The sequence below is a fragment of the Cryptomeria japonica genome, chromosome 7, assembly GCF_030272615.1.
Source record: "Cryptomeria japonica chromosome 7, Sugi_1.0, whole genome shotgun sequence".
Lineage (NCBI taxonomy): Eukaryota > Viridiplantae > Streptophyta > Pinopsida > Cupressales > Cupressaceae > Cryptomeria > Cryptomeria japonica.
Genome location: NC_081411.1, coordinates 280,988,533 through 281,003,330, shown reverse-complemented (window position 1 = coordinate 281,003,330; position 14,798 = coordinate 280,988,533). Strand labels below are relative to the sequence as shown.

The 14,798-nt window shown below is 37.1% G+C and overlaps 2 protein-coding genes across 2 annotated transcripts; both read left to right on the top strand.

Moving 5' to 3' along the window:
- The first annotated feature begins 10,944 nt into the window (after nucleotides 1-10,944).
- LOC131856677 (uncharacterized) lies at nucleotides 10,945-12,840 on the top strand. Its single transcript, XM_059208545.1, has 2 exons — nucleotides 10,945-11,458; nucleotides 12,065-12,840. Exons 1-2 carry the CDS (start codon nucleotides 10,945-10,947, stop codon nucleotides 12,838-12,840), a joined length of 1,290 nt encoding a protein of 429 aa, XP_059064528.1.
- Nucleotides 12,841-13,634: 794 nt separating this feature from the next.
- Nucleotides 13,635-14,228, top strand: LOC131856676 (uncharacterized). Its single transcript, XM_059208544.1, has one exon. It carries the CDS (start codon nucleotides 13,635-13,637, stop codon nucleotides 14,226-14,228), a length of 594 nt encoding a protein of 197 aa, XP_059064527.1.
- Nucleotides 14,229-14,798: the final 570 nt, after the last annotated feature.

Here is a 14,798-nt window from a genome sequence, read left to right as displayed (position 1 = left end):
TCTAATTATGCTTTTTAAAAACAAATCAAAATTAATTTTGCTTTATTTTATTAATTTGTTTATTATTATCTTTTTATTTTTATTAAGGGGATTAAAAATAAATCAATCCAATTTCTTGTTTTATATGGTGGGTCTCTTTTTTTATTAATAGTTTTTTGTTTTTGGATTGTGGACCTCCTATAAACCTTGTTGCCATTGTAGAATGCTTATCTAATTAAATAAACTCATATACATTATAAAAATTTAATAATAATTAATGTATAATTATATATTAATAATAATCATGGGGGATGACCCTTTGGTAAAATGGTGGGGCCTCTTGCATGTAGTGCCTACAACCTAGGTACAAACCTCACGAGTTCATCTCTACCATGTTAAAAATGGAGCACTCTTACCTTGGGGAGAACCTTGGAGGAATAGTAGGGCCTCTTGCTTGTAGTGCTTACATCCTTGATTCAAACCATTGATTTTATTTTTTTTAAATGGAGCAAACGGAAGTAGAAGAACGATTGAAAGCAGAGAAGCACGTAAAGGATGAAGGTGTGAATACACGAGTTCAGACCGATAAGAATTCATCTTATCCAAAGGAGGATGCGGAATTCATGGCAGACAGCCTGACTTCCTCCCTTACTTATCTTCAAACAATTGATCTATCAAACGAAACATCCCCATATTTGGAATTAACTCGAAGACCTAGCTATAGTATGTCAATTTATCAAGCCGAAAATGACAGAGTCAATATTAGGGCTTAGATTAAGGACTCTTAGAGAACAAAAGTTATTACAAAATTTATGTCAAAAGGTTTTTTAATTGTCATAGTTGCCACCCAAGAAGAAAAGAGCAAGATATTGTAGGGAGGGTTTTGGGAAATGAATGGACACCCACTGTATATGCAGAAGTGGCATCCAAACGCCAATCCATTAACCCTAGATCTGTATGACTCACCATTATGGATTCAATTGTATAATTTACCTCTAGAATACTAGGCAAAAGAAAGTTTGGAAAAATTTGGATGATCATTGGGGATGATCATGGATATTGAAATGGCCTTGATCAATGGTGACTCATACCTATATACAAGAATTAAGATAGCAATCGTCAAACAAATTCCAAAGGAGGTTTGTCTATCGGTTGAGGGCAAGATATGGATTCAAAAGATAGAAATCGAAGAAGAAAAATTATATTGTATGAGATGTGACTGAAGGAAACACCAGATCAATAACTGCAAAATAAACTCGAAGACCATAGAAAAATAGGTTACAAAAATCCAAATCCTAAAGAATGCACTGGATCTACTAATACTAAAAAATCAGAAATAGTAAGAATTGAAGATAGATTCTAGAATGAATAATAAAAATGAGGGATTGGAGGACAATAAATTACCCCCACAACCTCTGCATCCTAAGAAAATCAATGAACTCCAAGAGAAGGTTTAAGATGCCCCACTCATTGAATATGGGACGGACAATGAAGAAGAATGGGAAACATATGAGGATGGGATTGTGGGTGATGAATTGGATATTATAAATCCTAGATGCATTAGTTAGACAGCACCCAAGATATTGGGAAAAACAAAGAAGTGCAGGGGCAAGAAAACAAACAAATAAAAAAGTGAAGAGGAGGCAAGGGAGAAGGGTTTGGCAAGTGTGGCAACATTTTTGAAAAAACACAAGGGAGAAAGTGCCTCCCTTGGACAGCAATGAAAATCCTAACATAGAATGTCGGGGGTCTTTTGGCCCCTGACAAGCAGTTCTCTTTAAAGCACCATATGGAGAAGATACTGGTAGATATTGTGATTATCCAAGAGACCAAATTCAATCAAGAAGAAAGCTAGAAATTCATACGATATTATCGAAGATGGAATGGGACATTTGTAGATGTGCATTGTAATTAGGGAAGGATTGAGATTATCTGGAGTCCTAATATCGTGGAAGTAACTATGATGGTGAGCGAAGATAACTAGATGGAAAGCACTGTAAGATGTAAGGTAACAAATACAACCCTTCCCCTGATTAATGTATATGGGCCCACTAAAATGGACGACAAATCAAAACTTTGGAAATCCATACAATCCATATTTAAAGAAGATGATAGGGAATTTATCATCCTCAGAGGAGATTTCAATGCAATTTTGAATTCCTTGAAAAAAGGCGGTGGGTTAAATAAAGTAAACCAAACAATGTTGGACTTTAGAGACTTTGTAGATAATATGGAAGTAATTGATTGTGTTTCAAAGAATGGAACTTACACATGGACCAATAGGAGGGCAAGGTTTACCAATATTGTGGAAAGGTTAGATCGCTTTTTCATTGAAAATGGTTCGGTTAGGAAAGATACAAAATGGACATCTAGCATTCTACCGTTATCCCTCTCCGATCATTTCCTTGTCCAACGAGAAATAAGGGAAGGAAGAAGACCCAAGAAAGGGTATTTTAAGTTTGAAAATATGTGGTGGTGGGATCCAACTCTGAAGAAAAAACTCAAGATCTAGTGGAAGGAGAGCAACATTTTTCATGGAACTGCCATCTTTTGTTTTATGAAATGACTAAGCTTTCTCAAAGACAAATTAAGAAAGCGAAATAGGGAATCATTCAAAAACATAAGAGAGAGATCATTTCTTGTTGGGTTTTTCTCCCTCGAGTAGGAGGATTTCCCCAGGATATATGTTGTGTTCTATTTTTCATGTGTTGCTGTATTTTTGTGTTTCTTCTTATTGCAAATCTGATCCTAAAATCAACATGGTATCAAAGTCAGGTTATAGATATATTCAAGGCACTTATTCTCCATGCGGTCTGAGGGAGAGCGCCACCTTTGGGCGCCATTCTCTTCAATTGTTGTCCACTCAATCAATGCAAGATCCAAGTAAGCAGATTCAACATCATCATTCTCTATAAGCAACAACATGCTACCCACAGTGGATCCATCCTAGCCTAAGCGATACTCCGGGAGTTACTTGTGTGCACCTTTCAAGAAGGGTGTTTAGTACTATAAGTGTTATTTAATTCACAAATTTGAGATTGCTCGACTTAAGCATAGGATAGCCTGGTATTGCTAAATTCATGTATGATCTAATATACCTTGTCGTCATTTCGGACAATTGTTCTATGTGAATCTCTACTGAAGAATTTGGAAGTTCAGTCTTATGAAGTTTTTTGAGGAGTATTTTCCAGACATTGGGAAGTTTGATTCATTAAAGAATTATTTCAGTATTGAGTGGATTGAATTCATCTTGGTCATCAATTCCTTGTTGGGGAATTCATGATTTGTTGAGTATTGAAATCACAACTTATGATCATTTCGACTTAGGGAGTCTTTATTGACATTTCCAAGTGCAGCTCTCCACATCACATTCAGTTGGATTCTGATATTGAGGCTCTGGCTTATATTCGGTGTGTATTGAGTTTACACTACTTTAAATAGCACAGTTGCAGCCAACAAGATATAAAGGAGTTTGATATTTGGTAGAATGCAACTAGGTCAATATTGTTGTCATTGCTTTACCAGGACATCGTTCCAGCCATGAGTCTGAAGGAGAAGCCGTAATGAAGTTATGTCGATTGCTAAGTGTATACTGTCTTTCGGTGATGGTTGTAAGTAATACATCGAAAGGAAAATTATGGAGATCAAAATCTAAAAGGCATCAGTGATTGGATATTTGTAATAAAGAGAAGTATTTTTTATGTTTGTACTTTGAATAATGACCATGAATTTTTTATGTAATTCATGCAGTGAATCATGTATTCTTCATGTAGTGGTCTATAAACTATGAGTAATCTCTCTAAAAATTCTTCCAAAACAGATCGAGGAGCATAAGGATGATGAGAGATTTCATTCAAGGGAGGAAGAGCTTGATGCATCCTATGAGGAATTCATGCAGGCTGAAGAATAGAGACACAACTTGCTGCCATGGGGCTAAGTTGGTGGCACATAACTAAAGAAATCACTCGAAGAGGAAGAACCTATTCAGATTGTCATTGTGATCAGTGTCTTTGAAGAGGAGGAATTAACATTTAGAGGGAGTTTGACAAAGCAACATAGGCCCTTGTTAATGCATTTTTTCTCTAAGACGGATAAATTTGAGGTGAAAGCCCTTGTCCATCTCTAAGATGAAGATGTGGTTCTTTCCACCCTCTAGGAGTAGCCATGGTGGATGTCATGTTGAGAGACTCCATGCCAACATCACATTGAGAGACTTCATGATGAATTCCTTGTACTTGTGTTTTTCCACTCATGAGACTAGCCATGGTGGACATCATGTTGAGAGATCCATGATGACATCACATAGAGAGACTCCGTGATTGGCACTTGTACGTATGTTTCTTTCCACACATCGAAGTAGCCATGGTGGACGTCATGTTGAGAGACTCCATGATGACATCACATTGAGAGACTTCGTGATGAACCTTTGTGCTCTCCACACATGGGTGTAGCCATTGTGGGCATCATGTCGAGAGACTCCATGACGTGGATATCTGGAAAATATCTCCCTAGATAAGAGGGAGTGCTAGTGTTTGTAGCTTAGAGAGATATTTTCTCCTAAGTAAAATTAAAATAATGTTTCTCAAGGCAAGTCGGCCTTGACTTACAAATTATATTTTATATTATTATATTTCTTAAAGGAGGCCGACCTATATGAAGAGACACATTGTTTTGTATATATACAAGGTGGAGACCATTCAATTAGATCAATCAATTGGAATTACTTCATTCACACCTCCAACAAAAGTTCACTATTCCAGCTGGTCAGATCTCAAGGAGGAGATTATTCATTTGTATCAAGGAGAGATATCACTATTCTTCAAGTATCAAATTCAGCCTTGAGTAGGGCCTGAGTTGTAAGTAGATTTTCCGCTCTTATTCATTTGATATATATATATATATATATATATATATATATATATATATATATATATATATATATATATATAAAAGAGAGATAATTTATTGCTAGGGAGTAGGAGGGTTTTACCAGGATATGTGTTGTGTTCTATTTTTCATGTGTTGTTGTATTTATGTGTTTCTGCTTATTGCAAATCTGATCCTAAAATAAACACATTGGGAAGAACTGATTAGCAGTTGTCAAAATAAAATTTGCAATCGGAAGAATAAATTTTGAACATTAGCAGGAAGAATCACAATGATTAAGGTGGTATTATCGATTGTTCTTATATATGTAATATCCTACTTTCGTATGACTAACAAAACAATATTTGATTTGGAAGGGATCATGAAAAAATTCTTGTGGGAAGGGACAAATGATATAAAGAAAATTCCTCTGGTTAAATGGGATACTATATGCATGACAAAAACAAATGGTGGTGTAAGGATTAGGAAGCTCGCATGGAAAAATGTTTCTCTAGGGGCTAAACTAGTATGGAAAAAATTTAAAGAGCCCAACAAAGTGTGGTGCCAAATTATGCAGAAGAAATATTTTGATACTATGGATTCTAGTCGTATCCTTATTGTGGCTAACAATATTGGGGGGTCTGCGACTTGGAAATTTATTGGGGAATGTAGAAAACTCATTGTGGAGCACTTATCCTAGTGAATTAGGAATGGAAGGAAGGCCAAATTTTGGCATGATTCTTGGAATGGAGTATTATCTTTGGCTACGACTATGAATGACCCAGTCTAGATAGAAAGGTTTGTTAGTGAAAATAAAATGTATCTAGTGAAATATGTTAAGCAATCGATGGAAGGGCAGGATATTGGTTGGGATTGGGACTTGATTAATTGTCTCTCAATACTGAATATAGAAATAACTATTTTGACACTACTAAGACAGAGAAGAATTGTACTTTGTTTGGATGAGGATGAAATTATATGGACTACGAAAAAAATATAGGAACTACTTTGTTAGGCTTGAATATGAATTACCAGAGACTATGAGGGAGTGAAAAGATTGGTTGTTTGTTTTATGTTGGCAGAAATATGTTCTTCATAAGACAAGAGAATTTTTGTGGACCGCTCTTATGGTAGGATACTAATTGGGGATAAACTAAGATTAATTGGGTTTGACAATCCGAGTCATTGTCCCTTGTGCTATTCAGATGGAGAAAGTATTGACCATCTATTACTTTGGTCCCCCTTCTTCGAGAAATGTTGGGAATGGTTGTTTGCATCATTGGATTGGAATATTGTGATGCAATCATCATTACACTGACTTCTTATCAGTTGACCTTGTTTGAATAAAAAGACTATATGGGGTAGCATTTAGTTCATCGCCCCTTCAATGGTGGTGTGGTAGATATGGAAGGAAAGAAATAGGTTGATTTTCACTGATAAAGCTGTTAAGGTTGAGGAAATTATTAAGAAAATAGAAAGGGGCTATGTGAAATGGCAAATTCAATGCCAAAAAATATGAGAATTTTAAATTTCACAACTTGGGATAATAACATCCAGAAAAAATGGGAAGCTTTAAAGCCCATAAACAATATCATTTCAACCAATACAAAGAATAGAAGAGTGGTGAAATGGACCGCATCAACAAACAATCAACACAAGTTAAATTTTGATGGCGCCATGAAAGGGAACCCTGACAAAGTAGGGATACAAAGGGGGATTGTATTAGGGTTATGGCAATGAGCATTAGTCGGGCTTCAAATAATGAGGCCAAACTAATGGCATTATTGAAGGGGCTTGAGTTATGCTCAGAATTACTATTAAACGGTATTAAAGTTGAAGGGGATTCCCAGTTGAGCATAAATGTGTTGGCAAAGTTTACATCCATAATTGGAAGTTGAAATCTCTAGTGTCTCAAATTAATCATAAAATTGAGGAGTTTAGTAGTATTTCTATTTTCCATGTCTACAAAGAGGCTAACAAAGCTACAAACTTCCTTTGCAATCATGGTCCTAAAATGTCAAATGGAGAAATTAAAATTGGAAATGAGGATAGTTGGTCAAGGCTCAAAATGGTAATAGACAAAGATAAGGACTTCATTTCCCCTATTCCTAGGGACAAAATTGGGTAAGTAATTAAAAAGATTGTTTGAAGGTTGGTTGGTGCTCGTGGCACAAGTTTAGTAAATCCTAAGGAATCCAATGTCACAAGTGTCTTCAAATTAAAAAGACTAGAGTATGCAATGATAAAAGATAATGGTTCTGAATTCTCAATCGAAGGTGGTAAGGACTGATTTTACTCCTTGCCAAAGGTAGAGGAAAATAATGTTGCACGTTTTCATTGAAACTTTTTATCTACTTATACACTTCAACAACTGTAAGCGACACAAACATGTTTTGGGAAAGGAAAACATAGGACCATATCATGGAGTAAGATTGCATATCTAACTATGGTAGGAAAACAAGATTCTTTAAGAGAATTTTTCCATTGGAAGTGACACCAAAGGGGCTATATAACTATTACTCTCTATTATTTATCTACATGAAGAAATATGGCTAAGACTTTTGGCGTCAAATGCATTTTTGCAACATAGAGGGAAGTTAAGGAGGTCCTTGAGGAGTAGATCACCCATCTATTTCAAAAGGGGAACAATGAGGAAAAAATGATGGTAATCAAAATTTTGGGAGCTAATTTTTTGGTGAATGGTCACGTTCATGAGGACACCATTTATGAATGCATATTCGATCCTATTGTGCATATCCTGGGTTATGACATTAATGTCTATGGGACTGTTGATCAAATTGTTTGTGAGGAGAATATAGAAGGGGTTAAGGTTGTGTTGGATGATCTTGAGCCAGTGCCAAAATCAAGAGTCATCTTGCGATAATTTGACCTAAACGCAAAAAAGAAGAAGACTAAGATGAACAAATCTTGGAAGCTTTTCAAGGATGGAGTAGGCCAGAAATATAAGCTGGATGATTATAAGGCCTTCATGAATGATAATGTGGATCTACTTCCGGTAGATATTATTGAAAGGGTGAAAGAAATTGTAATGGGGATAGGGTATCTTTACCACTAAATTTTGCACTGGCTATGTAATCTCTAATCTGATATTAATATAATGGGAGTTGCCCCCTAATGGTAGTACTTATCGATTAAAAAATAATAATAATCATTAATTATTTAAATATAATAATTATTAGTATTATTACATGTTCTATTACGATAGTAGGGTCTATAGGAGGGAGCACCCAAAAAAAAGCAAGCAGTATAAAGTAAAAATTGGGTTTGATATTTGATTTGTTTTCGAAAAGCATGCAGTAAAAAAGTAGAAATTGGATTTGATTTGATTTTAATTGCCTTAAATTATAGATCTATTCATAGTTTTTACATTTAAAAAAAAAATATAAGTCTACTAGTATATATATATATACACATGCCTGTTAATGAGCATGTCTAGGTTAATCCAAGAACAAAGGAGAACAAAGCAATTGAGTGGGTAAAGCCAACAGAGGGTTGGGTGAAAGTCAATTTTGATGGAGCACCAAAGGGTAATCTAGGTCTATCATGAGTGGGATGCGTGGCCCGAGATTGGACTGATAATATCATTGCAATGGGAGCACATAAATTCACATAAATTGATGGAGAGATCAAACAATGAAGTTGAGGCCCAAGCAACATTATTGGTGGTCAAGATGGCTGAAAAATTATCAATCTCAAATTTCCACTGAGAGGGTGACTCTCTGATAATTATTAATGCTATTATGAATGGGGTAATTGCTACTTAGAAATTAAACAAAATTATTAAAATTGTAGATACCTAAAATTGTCCTAGCCTAATTAAATAAATATTTTTATTTGTTAAGTCACCAATAAACAAATTCAATTATTTATTTATGGCGGATTCGGGTCTGCAAAAATAGTTGGATAACAATGGCGGATCAGCGGAATCAGGGAGGTTGAAAGGATGGAAGTATGCAGAAAATGACAAGATTGTGGTGGATCCCACGATAGAGATGGAGCAAGATTGCAAGTTATGGGCTGAACATGCTGTTATTGCCAGGATCCTTGGCCTCAACTAGTCCAGAAAAAATATTAGATCATGGGTAGAAGAGAAGTGGGGGGACTGAATTGTCATAAAGTTTTTACCAAAAAGATTTTTTGTGGTGTTGTTTGGAAAAGGGTCTGAAAGAGACCGTATTCTCAATCAAGAGAATTGGTTTGCAGAAAAGCATGCAGTGTATTTACAGCCTTGGACTCTGAATTTTGACCCTATCCCATTGGCAGTTTATTCTTGCCCAATATGGATAAGATTATACAAACTACCGATTGAGTTTTGGGGCGAGGTTTTTTTGGAAAAGTTTGGCAGAATGCTAGGTACAGTTTTGGAGATAGATTTTGACAATGAAGAGGATCTTTGTAAGTATGCTAGATTGAGAATTGTGGCTATAAGATGCATCTCGAACTTCATCATGCTTTGTGCGTCAAATGGGGTTTGGTGGCAGCAGGTGGAAGTCAAAAAAGAGATACGAATTTGCACTAGATGTGGGAGCAGATTTCATGAACAAGAGGATTGCAAGATGTTTGTGAGGAAGGCAAGAAATCCTAACAGGTGACCTTCACAAAATTGGAGGCGTAAATCAGACCAACCGTTGAAAATGGTTATGGGTTCAATTGAAAAATTTCAAGAGGCAAAATTGTCGAATCAGCAACAAGAGAAGGAATCCTCATCTAAAACTGGGGAGGCTCTTTCTGAAGAGAAACTAAACACTGTTGCTAACAAAGAGACCGGAGGTGGCGAGGATTTGCCCATACAAGATGCATCAGAAATAAGGGAGGGGAATGAAGTCCCGTCTACCCCAAGAATCAATTATTCATGCAAAGGCTTATCTGATACGGAGTTTGAATTAGATAAGGAATTCGAAGAAGAGTTGTTTCATGAGGACGCCCTCGATAATGTGGATCCGAGATGTATAAGTCAGTCGACCAACACATTGCTTGGGAAAGCAAAAGGTTGTCAAGGCAGAAGGAGTAATCGCCAAAAAAGGGAAGACAAAGCAAATGAGAAGGGCATAGTCAATGTGTTTGACTTTATGCAAATAGCCAAGGGAGAAGGCCTCTCCCTTGGCAAGATATGAAGATCACCACGTGGAATATCAAGGGTCTCTCTGCCCCTAACAAAAGACGCTTGGTAAAACAAGCGTTTTGTAGAAGTAGTAGCAAAATAACCATCCTTCAGGAAACAAAACTTAGCATAGAGTAGTCAATTAGTTTTTTGAAATATTGTAGAGGTTGGGAGGGCATTTTTCAAGAAGCCAATGGAGCTATTGGAGGACTTGGTATTATCTGGAATCCCTCTTTAGTAAAATTAACCCCGCTAGAGAAAGCTGATAATTGGATGTTGTGCTCTGTTTTCTACACTAAGGAGAATTTGGAATTTCTTTTATTCAATGTCTATGGACCAATGAAAACCATGGATAAGTTTCATGTTTGAAATGTTCTCTCAGAAAAAAAATTTAATTTGAAGAGTGAAAGATTAAATGTGGCTGGAGACTTTAATGCATTGCTTGACTTAGACGAGAAGAAGGGAGGTTTGAGAATGTCAAACAAGGTGATGGAAGACTTTCAGGATTTTGTTGTTCAGAATCATTTGTTGGATGTTGTCCCGAAGAACGGTCTATTTACATGGACTAATTGCAGGGCCAATTTCGCACATATCTCGAAAATATTGGACAAACACTTTATTGGAGAATTTTGGGTTAAGTCGTCCTATCGGGTTGAGGCGTTTATTCTCCCCATATCTTTGTCAGATCACTTTCCTGTAGAGTCAAAGTTGAGTGACACACCATTAAAAGGTAAGAGCAGCTTTAGATTTCTGAGCATGTGGTGGAGAGATACATAATTTTTATCACTTCTTGAACTTTGGTGGTGCGAAAGCAATATTTTCTTTGGTTCCCCGTCTTTTACCTTTACAAAAAGATTGAAATATTTAAAGGAGAAGATTAAAGTCTAGAACAGAGACACTTTTAAAAAAAAATTGTTAAAAGGGAACGAGTAGAGAAAGAATTATCTTCATTAAACACAATTATTATCACCTTTGGGATGTCCAATGAAGAGTATCATAAAGAGAAATCTCTTAAGGAGGAATTGGCAGAGTTAATGCTCAGAGAAGAATTGTTTTGGCGGGATAAATCCAAAGAGCTATGGATTAAAGAAGGTGATGCCAACACGAAATTTTTCCATGCTTTGATGAAAGCGAAAAGGAGCAGAAATCGTATTGACTCGATCTTGGATAGAGAAGGTAATCGACATTCTTCTCTAGAAGCTATTGAGGAAGTGGCAGTGAATTTTTTCAAAGAATTATTGGGGGATGGGAGCAGTGTGAATTCAGCCCAATCTCATTTTATGATGGATGTTATTCATAGAGAGATTTTGGATGCGGACAACAAATCATTACGTTGTCCTTTCACTTTAGAGGAGGTAAAAAAAGCAGTGTTTGATTTGCAACCAAACAAGGCGCCCGACCCCGATGGTTTCACAATGGATTTTTATCAGAAATGTTGGGGGTTTTTGGAGCATGATATCCTAAATTTTTTGGAGGATTTTAGAAAGCAGGGTAAATTTGTGAAGGAAATTAACCACACCAATATTGCCCTTATTCTAAAGAAACAGGATTGCTCTTCCATAGCTGATTATCGACCAATCTCATTATGCAACTCCATATACAAAATTTTGTCCAAGGTGATGGTGAATAGGTTGAAACCAATCCTGATGAAGATCATTTCACCCGAACAACACGGCTTCACCCCAGGACGAGAGATTACAGATAGTATAATCTTGGCTATTGAAACTATACACTCGATGCACTCTTCCAAACTCAAAGGTATGATTGTTAAATTAGATGTGACCAAGGCTTACGATCGTGTAATATGGAGTTTTCTTATGGTGGTCCTTAGAAGGTTTGGTTTTGATAATAATTGGTTGAAATGTATATATCACTGCATCACTTCTGTTAGTTTCTCTATCATTCTGAATGGGTCTGTTAGTGGTTTTTTCCCTGCTACTAATGGGATTTGACAAGGAGACCCCCTGTCGCCCTTCTTGTTTGTGCTCATGGTAGAAGTTCTAGGAAGGAATATATCAAGAAGGGTGGGGCAAGGCATTTGGAAAGGGGTTTCAATTTCAGATTCTTTGGACCCGATTTCTCATTCGTAATTCGCAGATGATACTATACTGTTTGGTGAAGCCACACCGAGGGAAGCCTATACTATTAAGGAGGTGTTAGATGATAATGAAAAGGTGTCTAGGCAGTGTATGAATGAGCAGAAATCTATGATTTATTTCCTCGATACAAGTAGGAGTATTCAATCGAAGATTGTGGGGATTCTGCAGTTTGGCCAAGGTGGTTTTCCTATCAAAAACCTTGGGGTTCCTTTGTTCGCAGGTAGACTGGACAATAAAATTTGGGAGGAAATAGTTAACAAGTGCAAAGCCAAGTCAGCGGCTTGGATGAATAATTGGCTTTCACAAGCAGGGTGCATTCAGATGATTAAGTCTATATTGTTTGCAGTACCGATTTATTACATGCCATGTTACAGTTTGTCTTGTAAGGCAATTTCTGCACTAGATGGTATGCTTAAAAAATTTCTTTGGGAAGGATCAAAAGAGGCAAAGAAGATTCCTTTAATCAACTGGGACACTGCTTGTATGCTCAAGGAGGAAGGTGGGGCGGGTCTTAGGAAAATGAAATTACAGAATTTAGCACTTGGGGCCAAACTAGCATGGAAAATGTACAACACCCCTCAAAAGGGATGGTACAAGGTTATGGCTACCAAATACTTGGACTCGAGTGAACCAGAAAGGATTTTCATAGTAGCTAATTCGGTTGGAGGTTCTCCGATTTGGAAATTTGCATGGGAGAGTAGGAAGATTATCACAGATCACCTCACTTGGAAAGTTGGCAATGGGAAAAAAGCAAAGTTTTGGAGGGATTCCTAGAATGGTGAGGTTGCATTGGTGGATATGATAGAGGATCAAGATTCGATTAATCAAGTTGAGGCAGATATGGGAGCTCATGTGGCAGATTTGTTGACTCATTCCATTCCCCTAATTCCCCAATCTCATGGAAATGGGCAGGAGATTGGCAAAGCGAGAACAGTTTGAAGTTGAATGACATACTCAAAAATAGGAAGACATTTGTGACTAATGAAATTGATTCTATTGTCTGGAATGCTGCAAAATCAGGTAAATATAGAGTGAATCTGGGGTACGAATTGCAAAGAAAGAGACAAAAGGATGGTAATTGGCCGACAGTATTGTGTTGGGATAAAAGAATTTTGCCTAAAGCCAGAGCTTTCCTTTGGATTGCCTTGCATGGAAGGATTCTAACATGTGACAAACTTAAAACTATAAGTATAGTGGGGCCCAACAGATGCTCCCTTTGCAAACAAGAAGAAGAAACAACAAAACATCTATTGTTTAGTTGTTTGTACACAAAGCAGTGTTGGGACTGGCTATTGGCGAAGCTTCAGAATCAGATGGTGCGTAATCAATGTTTTAAAGACTTTATTTTCGCTTGGCCGACGAGTGGCAAATGTTAAAAATGGGGAAGCTTATGGATAGTTAGCCCATCCATGTTAGTATGGCATGTTTGGAAAGAGAGAAACAAAAGGGTATTTAGGGAGGAAGAGATGGAGGTTTTGGTCCTCACCAAAAAAATCCATGCAACTATTCAAGAAACCATTAATGGCAAGATTAATGGGAGGAGATTTAAATTTTATACTAGATGGGATATGGAGATGGAACAAGGTTGGAACTTGAAGCAGAACAATAGTCATCACAAAAACTTCAAGTTCGTAGAAAGAAAGAAAGTTAAATGGTCTCCACCTCCATCCAGACGGAAAAAGTTGAATTTCGATGGAGCTAGTAGAGGTAATCTGGGTTTATCTGGGTTTGGAGCGGTTGTTAGAGATGAGAAAGGAAGTTTAGTTGGTGCCATTTGTGGCCCTGCGAGTGTGGCTACAAATAACATCACAGATATCACAACATTAGAAGAAGGATTTAAATTGGTGTGTTCTAACAGATTTATGAAAGTAACGATTGAGGGTGATTCTCAAATTATACTAAATGGGATCATCAAAAACAGCTTCACGAATTGGAGATTAAATGCTTGGATCCCAAGGATTAAATCCTTGATGGATAAGTTGCTAGATTATCAAGTCCACCACATCTACCCTGAGGGCAATAAAGTGGCAAACTTTCTTACCAACAAAGGAATTTCTGAGTCTAGGCTAGTAGTCATGTCGTCGGCTGAGGCAGGGTTCAAAGATCTTCAGAAGATTTTGTACATTAATAGCAAGCACATCCCAAGGATGGGAATTGGGTAAGGTGCACCATCGATTGGATTTTTGGGATAGGAGAGGTCCTTTCCTTTTAGTGCTCTATCACGTGGCTTGGACAATAGTTTTTATGACTCTTTGAGAATGGATTGTGTCTGCACATTAAGGATCTAATGGAGTACATAGATGGTGGATGCTTATTTTGGCTTTGATTGACATGCCCGAAGAACTATCTAGAGGTGGTCGGTCTATTTATGTAGAGCACAAAGAAGCGTGTTTTTACTATGGTAATAATGGTGCATCATTTTGGTTTGAGCTGCTTATGCCGCAAGGAGTCCTTGGAAGAGCAATGTGATCAACTCTTTGACATCGAGCTAGAAGGTCATTACGCTATTCAAGATTTGGTTGAAGATGCGTTTAGCGAGGCTCGACACTGGTGTGATGGGTATATATATGAAATTGTTTTGTGCCTTTTAGTTGATGTACTATCCTCAAAAGAGGTGTGTGTGGAGAAAATTGCAGGTTTTGTGAGGATGGAGGACATGGAGGCTGTGGGTGGTGCGGTGATGGAGTTCATGGAGGAGTGGGCTAGTATTATGGGCCCTTACTTTAACCCTG